This window comes from Ursus arctos, unplaced genomic scaffold (assembly GCF_023065955.2).
Source record: "Ursus arctos isolate Adak ecotype North America unplaced genomic scaffold, UrsArc2.0 scaffold_2, whole genome shotgun sequence".
NCBI classification, from domain to species: Eukaryota; Metazoa; Chordata; class Mammalia; order Carnivora; family Ursidae; genus Ursus; species Ursus arctos.
The window spans coordinates 89466237-89487152 of NW_026622874.1; the positions used below are offsets into that span (position 1 = coordinate 89466237).

A 20916-nucleotide genomic window follows, 5' to 3' on the forward strand; every position below is an offset into this window, starting at 1 on the left:
ATATCTTCTTTGGAGAAATGTCTGTTCATGTCTTCTGCCCATTTCTTCACTGGATTATTTGTTTTTTGGGTTTTGAGTTCGATAAGTTCTTTACAGATTTTGGTTACTAGCCCTTTATCTGATAAGACATCTGAAAATATCTTCTCCCATTCTGTCAGTTGTCTTTTGGTTTTGTTGACTATTTCCTTTGCTGTAAAAGGCTATTTATCTTGATGAAGTACCAATAGTTCATTTTTGCTTTTGTTTCCCTTGCCATTGGAGACATGTCTAGCAAGAAATTGCTGTGGCTGAGGTCAAAGAGGTTGCTGCCTGTGTTCTCCCGGATTTTGATGGATTCCTGTCTCACATTTAGGTCTTTCATCCATTTTGAGTTTATTTTTGTGTTTGGTGTAAGAAAATGATCCAGTTTCATTCTTCCACATGTGGCTGTCCAATTTTCCCAACACCACTTTAGTTAAAGAAACTGTCTTTTTTCCATTGGATATTCTTTCCTGCTTCATTGAAGATTAGTTGACTGCAGAGTTGAGGGTCCCTATCTTTGTTCTGTTTTCTATTCCACTGATCAATGTGTTTGTTTTTGTACCTGTACCATACTGTCTTGATGATTACAGCTTTGTAATACAGCTTAAAGTCTGGAACTGTGATGCCACCAGCTTTGATTTTCTTTTTCAACATTCCTTTGGCTAGTCAGGGTCTTTTCTGCTTCCATACAAATTTTAAGATTATTTGTTCCAGCTCTGTGAAAAAAGTTGGTCGTATTTTGATAGGGATTACATTGAATGTATAGATTGCTTTGGGTGTCCTGGAGAAATTTTTAAGAGGGGGGAAAATGTGACCATTGAGACAGGAAGGAAACCTGGAGCTAGTGGTTTCACAGAATCCCAGGGAATAATCATTTTATTTTCTCTTGTCTTTTGTTTGGGAGTAGAGTCCCTTTGAGGGATTCATCATCATATAATGATTATCTGCAGGGAAAGGTCATATACTTTTAAAAAAGGGGTTTTACCTTTTATTGGAATACTAATTTGAATGACTTCTTATGCATTATGATATAAAACTCTTAAGTTTTATTAAGCACTTTTGTTTTGCAATCATTTGACCAAAATCTGCTAATTCACATCCAATTTAAATCTAGGTGTCATTTTATGTTTATTTTATTTATATTTATTTATTTTATCCTAAGATTATGAGTTTTAGTCAACTATAGTGAGTATAAAGTAAACTTCTACATCAAGAGATAGAATACATTTATTCTATAATACTGAAAATCATAAATAGCACTAATTTTCCTTCTTTAGAAAAAAGGATTCTTCAGGAAGTCAACAAAAAAACAGAACAAATGAATATTTTGCATTCTTAGTGGGTTATGGTTGGCTATTTTCCCCCTAATATTGTATTATGAAAAATTTCAAACATACAAAGAATTGAAAGAATTATGCCTGCTAGCTCTAATTAATGTATTGCTGTATTTGCTTTATCACACATCTGTCCATCTGTTTGTCCCTCTAGTCATTCATCAGTCCATCTTATTTATTTATTTGTTTAATTGTGATGCCTTTCAAGTAAGTTGATTGGCTGTTTTCCTAAGCAGTATTAGCTTTGTTTTTTTTGTGTGTGTGTGTGGGTGTTGTAATTAAATTGTTAACCCGTTTTGTGCAGATGTTTTCAGCTGACCATTTTTCCTGTTTCTAGAAACATGAAGTTCCCAATAATAGCTGTCAAATTTAGGACATTGAGAAAAAGAGTCTGGTAAATAGTGTTAAGTCTGATTAGTGTCCCCTCTCTCAATAGATTTATAATCCAGACACTTACAGGTTTTAAAGTTATGAAAAATAATTTCCATTGGTCTTTTAACATTATTATTTTTTGGTATTTTAAATAAATCCTTATTCATACTCATATTATATTGTTTTCAGAGTGGAAAGATCTACAGACCAAGTCATCAAGCCAGTCAATGTGGGAGCACTATCAAAGTGGGTTGGGAAGATACCCCCAGATGTTTTACAAGACATGGCAGTGATTGCACCCATGCTTGCCAAACTTGGATATGACCCATATGCCAATCCACCTAACTATGGAAAACCTGATCCCAAAATCCTTGAAAACACTAGAAGGGTAAGTGAGATTTTTAAAGTGAATTGAGAAAACTGGATATGGAATTTGGGTCCTGAAGTTTTTTCTTATTTTGCTTCTTGTTTTTTATGATCAGAAATTTAAGTTTGAAAAAGTCTGTTTGTAGAATGCTTTATCATGAGAACACTTCCACTGCATTTTAAGGGTAACTGTGACTCTTCCAGGAATTATGGGGACAATTCTTAAATGTCCTTTGTCCAATTTCTAGAAATGGTGCTTATTGTTGGGGAGATTTATTCTCATAGCTGATTACCACAAATTTGCTGGAAAAACCAGAATTATTAATGACCTCACTTCTAGGTTTTTTTTTTTTTTTTCCTTTAGAACCTAATAGCTACTTTACTTTTAAACCTTTGTTTAAATAGGGCATGATTTCTTGATACTTGAAAACTGAACGTAGGCTACATCATAAGAATTATTAAACAGGTGTAATAAGTTACCTTCTGACTGAAAGTTGCTATGAAAGTGTAATTACAGCTTTTTAAAAAATAAATTATGCTCACATCTTTATAAAATGTTGTTTCAGAGAAGCTAAAAACTCAAAGAGCCAATCTGAATATGTACCTTTGTTGTATAATTTATTTCAAATCAGAATTTTCTTTTTTTATTATTGTAAAATATACATAACATTAAATTTAGCATTTTTACAATTTATAAGTATAGAGTTCAGTGGTATTAAGTACATTCACTTGTCGTGAACTTCCACCACCATCCAACTCCAAAACTTTTTCGTCTTTCTAAACTGAGACTACATACTCATTATCCTTTCCCCTCCTTCCAGCCCCTAGCAACCACAATTCTACCCTCTGTCTCTACATGCATTCTTTTCTAAAACTGCAGTTTAAACAACACAACTATGTTAGCATTAAAATTCCTTGCTTTTCTCAGGTATTCTCTTGCTTATGTTAGTGTCCTTCTCTCCCTACAACCTTATATCATCTCTTTATTCTGTCTTTATTTTGATAGCTTTAATTGACAAACACATTTATGTTTCATGAGGTTATTTCCATGTGGATTTTTTTCTCTTAGGTATTATGTACTTTAATTTCCCTTTTTCAGTTCATTAGTGGCTATATATAGGAAGAGCTAACTTCTTCTAAACCATCATTTATATAGCTAGTTTTTTTGTTTTTTAAATAACCTTTATTCTCTTTACAATTTCATATATACAGACATTTTATTATAAAAATATAAGCTTGGGGGTGCCTGGGTGGCGCAGCGGTTAAGCGTCTGCCTTCGGCTCAGGGCGTGATCCCGGCATTATGGGATCGAGCCCCACATCAGGCTCCTCCGGTATGAGCCTGCTTCTTCCTTTCCCACTCCCCCTGCTTGTGTTCCCTCTCTCACTGGCTGTCTCTATCTCTGTCAAATAAATAAATAAAATCTTTAAAAAAAAAATAAGCTTGGTATATATAACTTACAAAATTAAAAAGATAGAAGAAAATTGACCTCTGTTACCAACCATACACATACCATTTTAATATTTCAGTGGATTTCCCTTCCTTCTCTGTATATCGTTAAACAAAGGTAAGATTGCATTGTTTTATAATCTTACTTTTGCTCACACACACAATTTTGTATCCAGTCCTTTCTTTGTAATAGTCACAAGCGTGTTGCTTTTTTTTTTTTTTTAAGATATTATTTATTTGACAGAGAGAGAGAGGCAGATGGAGAAGCAGATTCCCCACTGAGCAGGAAGCCCAATGCAGGACTCGATCCCAGGACCCTGGGATCATGACCCAAGCTGAAGGCAGACACTTAACTGAGCCACTCTGGTGCCCCCCCAGCATGCTGCTTTTTAAACATGATTTTTCATGGTTACATAATATATTATGAGCCACCTCATGTCCTTTCTGAAACACAGCAGGTCAGTAAATGAATGAACAAGTAAAATGTATTTCCCTAGTATATGTTCTATAATTCATTTTATCATTTTCCTTTTGTTGCTTACAGTTTTGTGTTCGACAGATTACACTACAATGAACATCTTTGCACAAGATACATTTTAGTTTCTTTTTTTTAGTTCAGACTAATGAAAGTAGAATTAAACCAGGTCCAAGTATCTGAAACTTTTTAAGTTGCTTGATATATGTTGATAATTTCTTTTTAATCATTGGAACTATCTGTATAATAGGTCATTTTATTTTTTATTTTTGCTAATTTTAATAGGTTTCATTGATTAATATAATTGAACATTTCACAGTTATTACCTATATGCATATATTCTTTTATGAACCATCTCTGAAGTTTTTAAAAAAGTTTACATTCTGCTAAAGATGAAGTACACATCAGTCTAACATCCTTTATCATAGTCCTTGATAATCTCTTGGTAATTGGTAATTCATAGCTTTCTCCTTTGTACAGTAGTGAAATGTTTTTTATAAACCGGAAACCTGTACAAATGATATTTCAAGGTTTTCCAGGCAGTAGTAGTTTTCCTACATGCAAGTTGACTGGCTAGATTATTCTTGGCCTGCTTGAGTGGTAGGTTGGGAAGAATGCTGTGGTTTGAATCCATGTGACTAGAGAATTTGTTTCATACACACTTGTGGCTTTTTAGAGGGTTTCAGAATGCACACTGGGGGGAAAAAGCCCTTTTCTCCCATCTCTCTTTCTGAAGTCACAAATAATTTTGAGGGAAAAAAAGATAAAGTGTGAACTATAATTGCATTTTTTAGCACTTCATGATAATACATACAAGCTGACATTCTTGTTTTGTGGGGTTGGGTTTCATAGCCCTTCTTGTAATCCAACTCGTATGTTTTTTCAAAGCTTCTTTGCTTGCAAAAACTCAGATGCTAATATACCCAGCACTGGTGATCGTGAAGTTTCATAAAGTAACATTTAAAAAGTGATGTTTGACTGTCAAGTGTGATCTGAGAATGGGTCCAGAGAAAGAAGGTGGCTAGGGAGATTATTCCCTTTATTTATGGGATGGGAGTGGGAAGAAATTCACATTTTGACTGGGCATCTAGAATCCAAAGCTCCAGGCCTAAAAGTGCTGGTTTTCATATAATTCTGGGTAGTCTAGAAGTATTGGTGTCTGAGTCAACTATTTTGGGGACATATTGCCCAATTTTGAATAGAAAATCATGTGCTTGATGGTTGCTGTGACTCAGATGGTAAATTGGAAATTAAATGCTAACATATTCCTTACTCTTTCCCATCATAGTCTCTAATCCCCAAATTGTGGCACATTTAAGTAGATAGTGCCCGCTCGGTTGCAGCCTTAGCCTTCCACTCTCCCATAGGTTTTTAATCTTTTTAGATTTACAAATCTAATTGAGAATCTGATGAAATATATGGATCCCTACCTTAGAAATATAGACACAGAGATGCACAGAATTTTACCCACAATTTCAGGGAATTCATAGATGTCCCTGAAGCCTCTCAGTTAAGGACTTCTGTTTTCTAGTCTCCTTGATCAAGCTCATCCACTCATGTGGCTTTGATTACAGCCTATTTGCTGATGATCATAAATCTGTATCTCCCAGTGGGTTTCTTTTTTTTTTTTTTTTTATGTATTATGTTAGTCACCATACAGTACATCCCTAGTTTTTGATGTAAAGTTCCATGATTCATTACTTGCGTATAACACCCAGTGACCATGCAATACGTGCCCTCCTTAATACCCATCACCAGCCTATCCCATTCCCCCACCCCCCTCCCTCGGGTTTCTTTCCTAAGCCCCAGGTTCCTAATTTCCAACTGCCTTTTGTATGTCTCCACCTACATGCTCACAAAGACTTCAAACTCAGTGACAAAATAGAACTTATTTTCCGAATTTATTCCATGGTAGGCAGAAGCTTGATGGAATTGTTCACTAAACTGAGCAGGAATCTAGAGTAGGGATGGGACAGGCTAGCTCATCTATACTTGAAGCGTCTATGAGCCACTGAGCAGATGGGAGGAGCAGCGTCCTCAGGGCACATGAGTCAAGCCAGGAAACAGTTTAAAGACCTGGTTACTAAACCTGAAGAGAGCTGAAAAGCAGATCAAAGTATGAATAGAATATGCTTTTGAAAACCTGAATAGACAGCACTAATAAAGAGCCAGTAGTCAAATGGAAAAGCAGGTATCAGAAGGGTTCTTCAGCAGGCTGCAGAACCCACCGTAGCAAGCAAGAAGGAACTTGATATAAGGCATAGGAAGTATTGGTAGAAGTGTTAGATATTGTTGATTGCCTGTTCCATCTTTTCCTGTTAGTAGGAACTATCTCTTAAAAAATAAACTAAAAATTCCTGGTATTAATTTTTCTAAACTTTCTCACAGGTGGGATAAGCATGTGGCCAGTTTTTATCTAGGCAGTGCTATATAAGGAGATGTCTGCTAGGGTTTTCTGGGAGACATTTAACTTTCTGAGAAAATAAAGAATTGTATGAAGAGAGCTTCTCTTTCCCTTCCTGCTTTTGAACACTGCTGTGGAAGAACTTCGCGTGTGGCTCTGCTGTAGCCACCTTGAGATCGTAAGAGAAGATACCACTGATACTCTGAAAATGATAGAAGGAAGACAAAGAAGGAGCCTGGGACCCTTGATTTCTGAGCTCCTGAGCCTAGCTCAGGACTGACCATATGTGTTTGAACTACTTTTAACCAATTATTCTGTAATTGTATCTTAACTGCTAGTGGAGTCCTATTCCTGAGTGTGTGGAGGAAACAAAGCCAACCCAGTGAGGCAAGCAGAGCGAGTCCAAGAAAGAGTCTGGCACTGTTTGAAGTCCTGGTTGTCTGTGAATATCATCTTCAACTCTGCTCTTGCCACAGTTATGTGAGACATCGTCGTTCACATCCAGGAAAAATCCCCCCTTGGACTCCTTGACTTTAATTGGGCTTGTGGGCCATAGTAGGAATCTTCCAACTAATACTGTTCTTGGTGAATTTGAAGGATGATAAATCTTCAGCTATTCCTCATATCCTTGATTTCTTGTACTCAAATTTTGGCTGTTTTAGTTAAGGGAATACTTACATTCTCTTAAAATTTTCATAGACCTTCAAAGCAACAACTGTAGAATTAAATTCAATTCCTTCTTCCAGGTTTTTTCCCCCCAAGTATTTTGCCTTGATTTTGAAAACAGGCAGAATTGTTTCCTTTGGGCATTTTATGAAGAATATATGAGGAGGTTCAGAGTAGTACATTTTACCATCTCTCAGAATACCTCAGTCTGTACTTAGATATATCATTTTAAGACTTAAATTATTAAACAGGTAATTACTAAAAAATTGCTCTAGGCATAACACCTAGTTGCTTCAGAAGAAGCAAAGACTGGGTTTGTATACAGGAAGATGTGGGTAATTAGAAAAGATATGACATAGAAATAATAAGGTAATGATAAGATGACAGAAAATTTTCTACTGTGTTTTAAAAGCGTAAAAACTGGTTTTAGAAACTCAGGAATTTGTCCACTGGGTCATTCTCAAAATCCAAGACTACCCCAAGGGAATATCCACCAGATTGTGCCCTTTGACTCATCATTCTGAGTCAAGTCTTTGTTTCATCTTCTCTGTCACCATTCTGGCACAGTCATTCACAAATGTGTCTCGATAACTTGTGTTTTCTGCCAGAAATGCTTTTGGGGGTAATGAATTTCATGTATTTGTATTTGCGTAAAGCGAGTCTTCTTCTTCGTCTTTTACTTACCTAATCAAATGTCAAAGGAACCCCTTCGTTATGTGTACAAGCCACATATTCCTTACTTGTGTCATTCCTGATTTAATACATTTAAATTATCTTCTTTAACAACAGTTGCCTTCAGATGTGATCCTATCTGAAGGCCTTGGGGAATCTAGTCTCTAAAAAGAAGCAGGTTCCATAGTTCCTCTTATCTTTCTCTTTCTGCTTTCATTAGTGAGACCATCTTTTGAAGAAGAGAGAACACTTGAAGAAGCTAAGAGGTTTGGTTGGGTAGCTATTTACAGTTTCCCTTAGAATTCTAAAGAGAGAAATCAAGTCTCACCTATCCTAAACATTTAGATATAATATACTAAACAATAATACCCAACTCTTAGAAAATTCATGTCTATAATGGGAATATAATAAACCAGAATAATCAGAAGTAATTTTACACCCCATGCTCTTATTCAAGGGAAAATAAGGGAGAAGATATTTCTAGGTTAACTTAGTATCAGATTACCAGTGTCTGAAATAGCTTTTTCCAATTACCTTTTAAAAATTCCATAAATGAAATGAAATGAAATGAAATGAAAAAGTTCCATAAAGGGGAGCCTCGGTGACTCAGTCAGTTAAGGGTCCAACTCTTGATTTTGGCTCAGGTCATAGGATTGAGCCCTGCATTGGGCTCCACGCTCAGTGTGGAGTCTGCTTGAGATTCTCTGTTTCCCTCTGCCCCTGCCCCACACTTGCACACACGATCTCTTTCTCTTTCTCTCTCTCACAAAATAAATAAATAAAATCTTTTAAAAAAATTCCATAAAGATATTTTAATAAAGAGAAACATCACTGTAAAACAAAGATACGAAAAAGCTTTATGCTAAAGAATGGGCAAGTTTTCTAATAAGTTTATCATTGATTACATTGAGACCACATTCATGTCACTTTCTTAAACCCAAGTTTACCAGTGGACACAAAGAAGCCATAATAAGGCTTGGACTCACCTTTACTATCCATTTCCAACTCCAGATTGGAAGGGTTGCCCTGACTAGAAAATCAGGAAGTTAGAGTTATTAGCTGGTCTGCTAAACATCCTAACCCTATCATCTCCCCTCTTTCTATAGTTACTCTGTCTTTCTGTATCCACTGTCAGGTCACAGCTCCAGGTAAACAGCATTTCTGGAGTTTAAGGAGCATGTGATAAAGGGTAGAATTGATGCTACAAAAAAATCAGATGAATGACATAGCGCACTTGGAGTGCTTTTCTAGAATGCACAGTGAAAGCACAGCGATGAAAATGATAGGTAAAAGGAAAGTATCCATACACAAGAGAGAAAAATTTAACCAATGAATAATAGAAATCTCTAAAGGAAAAATCAGAAGAAATAGAACAGAAGCATTAATCAAATTGACATTGTAGGAAAGTTCCTAAGGCTGAAAATGACCTGAAGAGAAACAAGATAAAATGAACTTGTGGGACTTCATCAAGATAAAAAGCTTCTGCACAGCCAAGGAAACAGTCAAAAAAACTAAGAGGCAGTCCACAGAATGGGAGAAGATATTTGCAAATGATACTACAGATAAAAGACTGGTATCCAAGATCTACAAAGAACTTCTCAAACTCAATACGCGAGAAACAAATAAACAAATCAAAAAATGGGCAGAAGATATGAACAGATACTTTTCCAATGATGACGTGCAAATGGCTAACAGACACATGAAAAAATGTTCAAAATCATTAGCCATCAGGGAAATTCAAATCAAAACCACACTAAGATACCACCTTACACCAGTTAGAATGGCAAAAATTGACAAGGCAAGAAACAATTGCTGGAGAGGATGTGGAGAAAGGGGATCCCTCCTACATTGTTGGTGGAATGCAAATTGGTACAGCCACTCTGGAAAACAGTGTGGAGGTCCCTTAAAAAGTTAAAAATTGAGCTACCCTATGATCCAGCCATTGCACTACTGGGTATTTACCCCAAAGATACAGACGTAATGAAGAGAAGGGCCGTATGCACCCCAATGTTCATAGCAGCATTGTCCACAATAGCTAAATCGTGGAAGGAGCCAAGATGCCCTTCAACAGATGACTAAATAAAGAAGTTGTGGTCCATAGATACAATGGAATATTACTCAGCTATCAGAAAGAACGAGTTCTCAACATTTGCTGCAACATGGACGGCACTGGAGGAGATAATGCTGAGAGAAATAAGTCAAGCAGAGAAAGACAATTATCGTATGGTTTCTCTCATCTATGGAACATAAGAACTAGGATGATCGGTAGGGGAAGAAAGGGATAAAGAAAGGGGGGGTAATCAGAAGGGGGAATGAAGCATGAGAGACTATGGACTCTGAGAAACAAACTGAGGGCTTCAGAGGGGAGGGGGGTGGGGGAATGGGATAGACTGCTGATGGGTAGTAGGGAGGGCACGTATCGCATGGTGCACTGGGTGTTACACGCAACTAATGAATCATCGAACTTTACATCAAAAACCAAGGATGTACTGTATGGTGACTAACATAATATAATTAAAAAACATTTAAAAAAGGGGGAGGAATAATAAAAAAATAAATTAAAAATAAATAAATAAATAACTCAAAAGAATAAAAAAGGCAAAGTATCAATCTAATAAAACTGGAATTAACAACACACACACAAAAAAGAATAAAAAGGGCTTACTATTTTCTAAAGAACATATGGGGGAAAAAATGTCTGTACTATATTTTGGTGGTATTTAAAAAATTTCAAAGATCCTGGGGGGAAAAACCTGCATATAATGAAGCAGAAAACAATGGGTTACCTACCAAAAAATGAAAATGACACTGGTGGCAGAATTAATCTTTTGCAATACTGGATGTTTGGGGAAAAAATGGAGCAGCGGTTCTTAACCTACATTTACTTTATTGTGTCTTTGAATTCCCTGAAATAGTACAAACTTACGTGTGTTGATGCAAGTTTATTTTCCTGGAAATAGAATCTATATCTTTCATCATATTTTCAAGTGAAACAAAGAATCATAATGGAGCAATATCCACAAGCACCTTTTATTGTAAAATAATTTAAAACCTGGAGAAAAGTTGCAAGAGTAACACAGAGGACTCCTGTGTTTTCTCAGATTCACTAATCTTTAACTTTTGGCCATAAGTATGTCCTTCACCAACTCCCCCCGCCCTTCTTCTCTCCCTCTCTCTCTGTTTGTGTATAAAATATATATTTACCAGGTTTACTTTTGTCTTACCATTCTCTCATTTTACACTAACACCCATATATACACTATATTTTATTTGTTACTTAATCATTTATAATTTGAAAATTGGTTGTATACATCATGCCCCTTTGCTTTTAATATTTCTTAAAAATGAGAATATTATCAGTGCAGTTTATCAAATTCAGATAACTTCACATTGACAGAATGCTTTTATCTAATTTATAGTCTGTATTTCAGTGTTGTTGTCAGTTGTCTCAGTAATGTACTTTCTAGATTCTTCCCCACCAGTGCAGGTTTCAGTCTCAGATAACATATTGTATTTAGTTTCATGTTGTTTCCGTTTCCTTTAATCTTTAACATTTCCTCATATGTTGTTCTGTCTGTCAAGACATTGACATTTTTGAAGAATTTGGGCAAGTTATTTTATACAGTGCTCCTCATTGTGGGTTTGTTTGATGTTGCCTTATGGTTAAATCAGATGGCGCATTCCCAGCAGGATACTCGATATATGGTATTGTTTCATTCTTAAGGAATCACATCTGGAGGCACACGGTATCCATCTGTTCCTCCTTGGTGATGTTAATTTTTCTGTTTATAAAGGTGTTTTTCCAGTGTCTCCACTCCGTATTTATTATTTTCTCCCTTTCATTCAAAGTAACTTTGCACTTTAAGACGGTACAGATATCAGGGTGCCTGAGTGACTCAGTCGGTTAAGTGTCTTAGGCTTCATTTCCACTGGGGTCATGATCTCAAGGTCCTGGGATCGAGCCCTGCATCCGTCTCTGCCCTCAGCGTGGCGTCTGCTTGATATTCTCTCTCTCCCTCTGCCCCTCTCCTGCTTGCATGAGGGAGAGAGAGAGAGAGAGAAATAAGTAAGTAAATAAAATCTCTCTTTTTTTTAAAAAGATTTTATTTATTTATTTGACAGAGAGAGCACAAGCAGGGGAAGTGGCAGAGGGAAAAGCAGGCTCCCCACTGAGCAGTGAGCCTGATGTGGGGCTCTATCCCAGGACCTGGGACCATGACCTGAGCCAAAGGCAGACACTTAACCGACTGAGCCACCAAGTACCCCAATAAATAAAATATTTTTTAAAAAAGGTTGTGCAAATATCTTGCTTTTCATTAGACTTTACACCTTAGATTTAGCATCCATTGATGATTTTTGCTCACAGCAGTCTTTATTATGATAGTCACGAGATGCTAGTTTGTGCAACCCTACTACTCTCTCCATTTTATAGGAGAATTATCAGTGTCACAGAATTCTGCACGGAATTGTCTTTGTTGTGGTAGTGACAGGAAGCAGATGGCACACTTGAAAGAGTTTAGCTGACAAGATTTTATTGAAGGATTGATTTATTGAAATGTGGCCATGGTTAAGAAATCAACAAGAAATGATGAAGTGCCAGTAACTGGCAACAAAGAGAAGGCATTACCATCCTTAGGCCTGCAGAGGCCTTGCCGCTTGCCAGTCTGGTGAAAACCGGGAGGAACTACACATGGGTGCTCTGACTGTCGAGGAAAGCGGCCACTGACAGACAGAGGGAAGGTCGGTGTTTTGTCTGCAGTGATGGGTGATGGATTTGCCCACTTCTCCCTAAAGTTATCAAAGTTTGCTTTATTTTGAGGCAACTTTATTGAGAGCTTACAGATTTAGAATCATTACTGTTTCCTGGCAAATAGAGTACTTTATCATAATCTAAAGATTCTATCACTAAAAATGCTTTTCGTCTTACAGTAGGGTTGCCAGATAAAATACAGGATACCCGATTAAATTTGTATTTCAGATAAACAACACATAATCTTTAGTGTACGTATGTTCTAAATATATTAAAAATTATTCATTGTTTATCTGAAATGCAAATTTGACTTACATAGTCCTGGGTTTTCTTTATTTCCACTAACTTTAGCAACCCTATCTTTAAAAAGACTAATTTTTTTACAAATAATATAGCTACTCTGACTTCTTTTTGTTGTAATTCCCTAGTATGTCTTTTTCTATTTTGTAAATTTCAACGTTTCTAAGTCTTTATGTTTTAATGGTTTCTTAGCCAGTAGCTGAAATTGTATTTAATCTAATCTGGCCTATGTATATTTTCAAGCAAGTTTTTTGTTGTTGTTGGTGGTGGTTTCTTTTTTCCTTCCTTCCTTCCTTCCTCCCTTCCTCCCTTCCTTCCTTCCTTCCTTCCTTCCTTCCTTCCTTCCTTCCTTCCTTCCTTTTCTATTTTTAAAATTTAAATCAATTAATTAACATATAATGTTTTACTGGTTTCTGGAGTACAGGTCTGTGATTCATTAGTTTTATATAATACCCAGTGCTCATTACATCACATGCCCTCCTTAATGTCCATCACCCAGTTATACCCATCCCTCCACCCCACCCACCAGCAACCCTCAGTTTTTTTCCTAGAGTTAAGAGTCTCTTATGGTTTGTCTTCCTCTCTGGTTTCATCTTGTTTTATTTTTTCCTCTCTTCCCCTATAGTCCTCTGTTTTGTTTCTTAAATTCCACATATCAGTGAAATCATATGATTATTATCTTTCTCTGATTGACTTACTTCTCTTAGCATAATACCCTCTAGTTCCATCCGCATCATTGCAAATGGCAAGATTTAATTTTTTGATGTCTGCGTAATATTCCATATTCATCTGTCGATGGACGCCTGGGATCCTTCCATAGTTCGACGGTTGTGGCCATTGCTGCTATATATAAACATTGGGGTGCAGGTGCCCCTTTGGATCACTACATTTGCATCTTCGGGGTAAATACCCAGTAGTGCAATTGCTGAGTCCTAGGGTAGCTCTATTTTTTACTTTTTGAGGAACCTCCATACTGTTTTCCAGAGTAGCTGCACCAGCTTGCATTCCCACCAGCAGTGTAAGAGGGTTCCCCTTTTTTCTGCATCCTTGACAACATCTGTCATTTCCTGATGTGTTCATTTTAGCCATTCTGACTGGTGTGGGGTGGCATCTCTTTGTGGTTTTGATTTGTAGTTCCCTGATGCCAACTGATGTTGAGCATTTTTTCATGTGTCTGTTGGCCGTTTGGATGTCCTCTTTGGAGAAATGTCTGTTCATGTCTTCTGCCCATTTCTTCACTGGATTATTTGTTCTTTGGGCATTGAATTTGATAAGTTCTTTTTAGATTTTGGATACTAGCCCTTTATCTGATAAGACATCTGAAAATATCTTCTCCCATTCTGTCAGTTGTCTTTTGGTTTTGTTGACTATTTCCTTTGCTGTAAAAAGCTATTTATCTTGATGAAGTCCCAATAGTTCATTTTTGCTTTTGTTTCCCTTGCCATTGGAGACACATCTAGCAAGAAATTGCTGCAGCTGAGGTCAAAGAGGTTGCTGCCTGTGTTCTCCCGGATTTTGATGGATTCCTGTCTCACATTTAGGTCTTTCATCCATTTTGAGTTTATTTTTGTGTTTGGTGTAAGAAAATGATCCAGTTTCATTCTTCCACATGTGGCTGTCCAATTTTCCCAACACCACTTTAGTTAAAGAAACTGTCTTTTTTCCATTGGATATTCTTTCCTGCTTCATTGAAGATTAGTTGACTGCAGAGTTAAGGGTCCCTATCTTTGTTCTGTTTTCTATTCCACTGATCAATGTGTTTGTTTTTGTACCTGTACCATACTGTCTTGATGATTACAGCTTTGTAATACAGCTTAAAGTCTGGAACTGTGATGCCACCAGCTTTGATTTTCTTTTTCAACATTCCTTTGGCTAGTCAGGGTCTTTTCTGCTTCCATACAAATTTTAAGATTATTTGTTCCAGCTCTGTGAAAAAAGTTGGTCGTATTTTGATAGGGATTGCATTGAATGTGTAGATTGCTCTAGGTAGTAGCATAGACATTTTAACAGTATTTGTTCTTCCAATCCATGACCATGAAGTGTTTTTCCATTTCTTTGTGTCTTCCTCAATTTCTTTCATGAGTATTCTATAGTTTTCTGAGTATAGATCCTTTGCCTCTGGTTAGATTTATTATTAGATATCTTACGGTTTTGGGTGCAATTGTAAATGAGATCAACTCCTTAATTTCTCTTTCTTCTGTCTCATTGTCAGTGTATAAAATGCAACTGATTTCTGTGCATTGATTTTATATCCTGCCACTTGGCTGAATTCCTGTATGAGTTCTAGCAATTTGGGGGTAGAGTCTTTTGGGTTTTCCACGTAGAGTATCATGTCATCTGCAAAGAGTGAGAGTTTGACTTCTTCTTTGCCAAATTGGCTGCCTTTTATTTTTTTGTTGTTGTTGTCTGATTGCTGAGGCTAGGACTTCTAGTATTATGTTAAACAGCAGTGGTGATAGTGGACGTCCCTGCCCTGTTCCTGACCTTAGGGGAAAAGCTCTCAGTTTTTCCCCATTGAGAATGATATTTGCTATGCATTTTTTGTAGATGGCTTTTTTGAAATTGCGGTATATTCCCTCTATCCCTACACTGTGAAGAGTTTTAATCAAAATAGGATGCTGTACTTTGTCAAATACTTTTTCTGCACCTATTGAGAGGATCATATGGTTCTTGTCCTTTTTTATTATTTATGTAGTGTATCACATTGATTGATTTGCAGATGTTGAGCAACCTTGCATCCCGGGAATAAATCTTACTTGGTCATAGTGAATAATCCCTTTAATGTACTCTTGGATCCTATTGGCTAGTATTTTGGTGAGGATTTTGGGATATTGGTCGGTAATTCTCCTTTTTAATGGGGTTTTTGTCTGGTTTTGGGGTCAACGTAATGCTGGCCTCATAGAATGAGTTTGGAAGTTTTCCTTCCATTTCTATTTTTGAAACAGCTTCAGAAAAATAGGTATTAATTCTTCTTTAAACATTTGGTAGAATTCCCCTGGGAAGCCATCTGGTCCTAGGCTCTTGTTTCTTAGGAGATTTTTGATTACTGCTTCAATTTCTTTGCTGATTATGGGTCTGTTCAGGTTTTCTATTTCTTCCTGTTTCAGTTTGGGTAGTTTATACATCTCTAGGAATGCATCCATTTCTTCCATATTGCCTCATTTGTTGGCATATAGTTGCTCATAATATGTTCTTATAATTGTTTGTATTTTTTCAATGTTGGTTGTGATCTGTCTGCTTTCATTCATCATTTTATTTATTTGGGTCCTTTCTCTTCTCTTTTTGATAAGTCTGGCCAGGGGTTTATCAGTCTTATTAATTCTTTCAAAGAACCAGCTCCTAGTTTCATTGATCTGTTCTACTGTTCTTTTGGTTTCTAGTTCATTGATTTCTACTCTAATCTTTGTTATTTCTCTTCTCCTGCTGAGTTTAGGCTTTATTCACTGTTCTTTCTCCAGCTCCTTTAGGTGTAAGGTTAAGTTGTGTATTTGAGACCTTCTTGTTTCCTGAGAAAGTCTCGTATTGCTGTGTACTTCCCTCTTAGGACTGCCTTCACTGCATCCCAAAGATTTTGAACAGTTGTGTTTTTATTTTCATTTGTTTCCATGAATTTTTTAAATTATTCTTTAATTTCCTGGTTAACCCATTTATTCTTTAGTAGGATGCTCTTTAGCCTCCATGTATTTGAGTTCTTTCCAAATTTCCTCTTATGATTGAGTTCCAGTTTCAAAGCCTATGGTCTGAAAATATGCAGGGAATGATCCCAGTCTCTTGGTACTGGTTGAGACCTGATTTGTGACCCAGTGTGTGATCTATTCTGGAGAATGTTCAGTGTGCACTTGAGAAGAAAGTGTATTCTTTTGCCTTAGGATGGAATGTTCTGAATATATCTGTGAAGTCCATTTGGTCTTGTGTGTCATTCAAAGCCCTATATTCTTATTGATCTTCTGCTTAGGTGTTCTGTCTGTTGCAATGAGGGGGTGTTAAAGTCCCCTACTATTACTGTATTATTATCGATGTGCTTCTTTGATTTTGTTATTAATTGGCTGATATAATTGGCTGCTCTCATGTTAGGGGCATAAATATTTACAATTGTTAGATCTTCTTGTTGGATAGACCCTTTAATTATGATATAGTTTCCTTCCTTATCTCTTATTACAGTCTTTGGTTTAAAATCTAATTTCGGGGAACCTGGGTGGCTTAGTCATTAAGCGCCTGCCTTCGGCTCAGGGCGTGATCCCAGGGTCCTGGGATCGAGCCCTGCATCAGGCTCCCTGCTCTTCTGCGAGCCTGTTTCTTCCTCTCCCACTCCTCCTGCTTGTGTTCACTCTCTCACTGGCTGTCTCTTTCTCTGTCAAATAAATAAATAAAATCTTTAAAAAAATAAAAATAAAGTAAAATCTAATTTGTCTGATATAAGGATTGCCACCCAAGCTTTTTTTTTATGGGCATTACCATGATAAATAGTTTTCCACCCCTTCACTTTAAATCTGGGGGTGTCTTTGGGTCTAAAATGAGTCTCTTGCAGACAGTATATTGATGGGTCTTGCTTTTTTATCTAATCTGATATACTGTGTGTTTGATTGGGGCATTTAGCCCATTTACATTCAGAGTAACTATTGAAATATACGAATTTAGTGCCATTGTATTGCATGTAAAGTGGTTGTTACTGTATATTGTCTCTGTTCCTTTCTGGTCTGTGTTACTTTTGGGCTTTCTCTTTGCTTAGAGGATCCCTTTTGATATTTCTTGTAGGGCTGATTTGGTGATCACAAATTCTTTTAGTTTCTGTTTGTCCTAGAAACTTTTTATCACTCCTGTTTTGAATGACATCCTAGCTGGATAAAGTATTCTTGGCACATATTTTTCTCATTTTCTTTCTGGCCTACAGGTCTCTGTGGATAGGTCTGCTGCCAATCTAATGTTTCTACGTTTGTAGGTTACAGACCTCTAGTCCCAAGCTGCTTTCAGGATTTTCTTTGTCTCTGAGATTTATAAATTTCACTATTACATGTCGGGGTGTTGACCTATTTTTAATTGATTTTGAGGGGGGCTTTCTGTGCCTCCTGGATTTTTGAGGCCTGTTTCCTTCACCAGGTTAGGGAAGTCCTCCTATAATTTTCTCCAATATACCTTCTGCCCCTCTTTCTCTTTCCTCTTCTTCTGGGATCCCAATTATTCTAACGTTGTTTCATTTTATGGTATCACTTATCTCTGGAATTCTCCCCTTGTGATCCAGTTGTTGTTTATCTCTTTTTCTCAGTTTTTTTAAAATTCTCCATCATTTGGTCTTCTGTATCAGTAATTCTCTCTCCTGCCTCATTTACCCTAGCAGTTAGAGCCTGTATTTTTTAGTCCATCTCATTAATAGTCTTTTTGACTTTAACCTGGTTAGTTTTTAGTTCTTTTATTTCTCCAGAAGGGAATTCTCTAGTGTCTTCTATGCTTTTTTCAATCCCAGCTAGTCTTTATAATTATTATTCTGAACTCTAGTTCCAACATCTTACTTATGTCCATACTGATTAGGTCCCTGGCAGTCAGTACTGCCTCTTGGTCTCTTTTTTGAGGTGAATTTTTCCATCTTGTCATTCTGTCCAGAGAAGAATAGATGAATGAGAGAACAAAATACTAAAATGGCAACAGTGAACCCACAAAAATATATACTAAACAAATCAGAAGAGACCCTAAACCGGGTGGAAAAAAAGAGAATGTAATCAGACAGGTGGGTAGAGTAGAGCAATCATACACTGGATTCTGTGTGGTTTTTGGTCTGTTTTTTAGAAAACTTGATCCCAAAATTGTAAAGAACAACTGACTTATATATGTACAAAAATAAAATTAAATACAATGAAAGGATAGAATGTAACTGTAAAAATGGAAATTAAAAGACAAGAAAGAGGAGAAAAAAAAAACCAACAACCAAAAAATGGAAGGAATATAAATAGGTGAACAGAACAGAGCAATATACTATCCCCTGCGTGTATTTTGGTCAGTTTCTTAGAATAAAGTCCATCTCAAAATTGTAAAGAAAGAAAAACTTGTAAATACAAAAATAAAATTAAATACATTGAAAGGATAGAATGTAACTGTAAAGATGAAAATTTAAAAAGACTTTAACAAAAAAAAAAAAAAAGGAAGAAGAAAAAAACCAACAAAGAGAATACGATCAGACAGGTGGCTAGAACAGAGCCGTACACTAGATTTTAGGTGTATTTTGGTCTATTAGAAGAAACTGCATCCTAAAATTGTAAAGAAAGAAAAACATATATATGTATACAAGAATAAGAGTAAATACAATGAAGGGATAGAATGTAACTGTAAAAATGAAAATTAAAAAAGATTTTTTTTTTAAAGATTTTATTTATTTATTTGACAGAGAGAGAGAGAGACAGCCAGCGAGAGAGGGAACACAAGCAGGGGGAGTGGGAGAGGAAGAAGCAGGTTCCCAGTGGAGCAGGGAGCCCGATTCGGGGGCTCAATCCCAGGATCCTGGGATCCAGCCCTGAGCCGAAAGCAGACGCTTAACAACTGAGCTACCCAGGCACCCCTAAAAAAGATTTTAAAAAGGAGTTGATAGGGGCGCCTGGGTGGCGCAGTCGTTAAGTGTCTGCCTTCAGCTCAGGGCATGATCCCAGCCTTCTGGGATCGAGCCCCACATCAGGCTCCTCCGCTAGGAGTCTGCTTCTTCCTCTCCCACTCCCCCTGCTTGTGTTCCCTCTCTTGCTGGCTGTCTCTCTCTGTCAAATAAATAAATAAAATCTTTAAAAAAATTAAAAAATAAATAAATAATAAAAAGGAGTGATAGGGCCGCCTGGGTGGCGTAGTCGGTTAAGTGTCTGCCTTAGGCTTAAGTCATGATCTCAGCATCCTGAGATTGAGCCCCATGTTGGGCTCTCCACTCAGTAGCAAGTCTGCATCTCCCTCTCTCTCTGTGATCACTTTCACTGTCTCTCAAATAAATAAATAAATAAATAAATAAATAAATAAATAAACTCTTCTAAAATTAAAAAAAAAAAGGAGTTGGCAAAATAAGAAATTGGTTGAAAAAGGAAAGAAAAACATTTAAAAGTAGTTAGACTTGAAAGACTAAGGAATCATGGGGGGAAAAATCATGGATTCTATGTGCTGTATTTCCCTAGTGCTGGAGTTTTGCAGTCTCCTTGATTGGTAAACTTGGTCTTGGCTGATCTTCCGGGGGAGGGGCCTATTGCGTTGATTCTCAAGTGTCTTTGTCCCCGGTGTAATTGTATCGCCCTTGCCAGGGGCCAGGCTAAGTAATCTCCTGTTTGCTCTATGTGGCTTTTGTTCCCTGAAGGCTTTCTGCGCCTGTTTAGAGGATGAGAATGAAAATGGAGGCCTCCCAATCTCTGGCCCTGGAGCCAAGAGCTCCCCCCCCTCACCCCTGCTCCTTAGTGGGCCCTCAGAGAAAAGCAGTCCAATCACTCCTGTCCCCTGGTCTCCGGCCACTCTCTGTGCTCACCTGGCCTGTAACCGAATGTTTCTATCTCAGGCACACGACCCAGTTTTGAGTCTCCAAATCCTACAGACTCCTGCGGCCTGCTCCCATGCCGCTCCTCCGGGGAAGGATGGGGGTCTTGCCAGTTCTGCCACTTGTTGGGCCCCTACTCAGAGAGCAGTCGCCTGACTGTGCCGCAGTTCCCAGTTTATGGCAGCCCTGAGCTGAGAGCCCACTCCTGGGCTCACTCTTTGCCGTCGGCTTTCCCACTCTGATGTCTGTGAGCTCTGCCACACTCAGGCACCTCCCCCCCTGGTCTTCCTGTGACCCCGAGGATCCTGAGACCATTGTCACAGCTGGGGTTCTGGCCCTGCTTAGCCCCCTAAGTGACATTGCTCACCGGAGCACACTTCTGAATGTTCCGATTTTGTGCTCCACTGCTCTGTCTCTTTCTGGTGCTGGCTTACGGAGGCTCCCTCCCCCCATGGTCTGTCTCCCCATATATCAACTGGGATTCACTTCTCCACGCCTCCTCCCTTGCAGAAAGTGGTCGCTTTTCTATTGGTAGAGTTGCAGCTATTCTTTTTTTAGATCTCCGGTTGAGTTCATAGGTGTTCAGAATGATTTGATAGCTATCTAGCTGAATTCCTG

The 20916-nt window shown here is 37.5% G+C and overlaps 1 protein-coding gene across 2 annotated transcripts in view; it reads left to right on the forward strand.

Moving 5' to 3' along the window:
- The window catches only part of TPST1 (tyrosylprotein sulfotransferase 1), a 219223-nt gene that overhangs the window by 162129 nt on the left and 36178 nt on the right, over positions 1–20916 (forward strand). For both annotated transcript variants that reach the window (XM_057314963.1, XM_026515918.4), the window contains exon 3: positions 1917–2115. In XM_057314963.1, coding sequence (XP_057170946.1) covers positions 1917–2115 — 199 coding nt within the window. The remainder of the gene's footprint in view (positions 1–1916; positions 2116–20916) is intronic.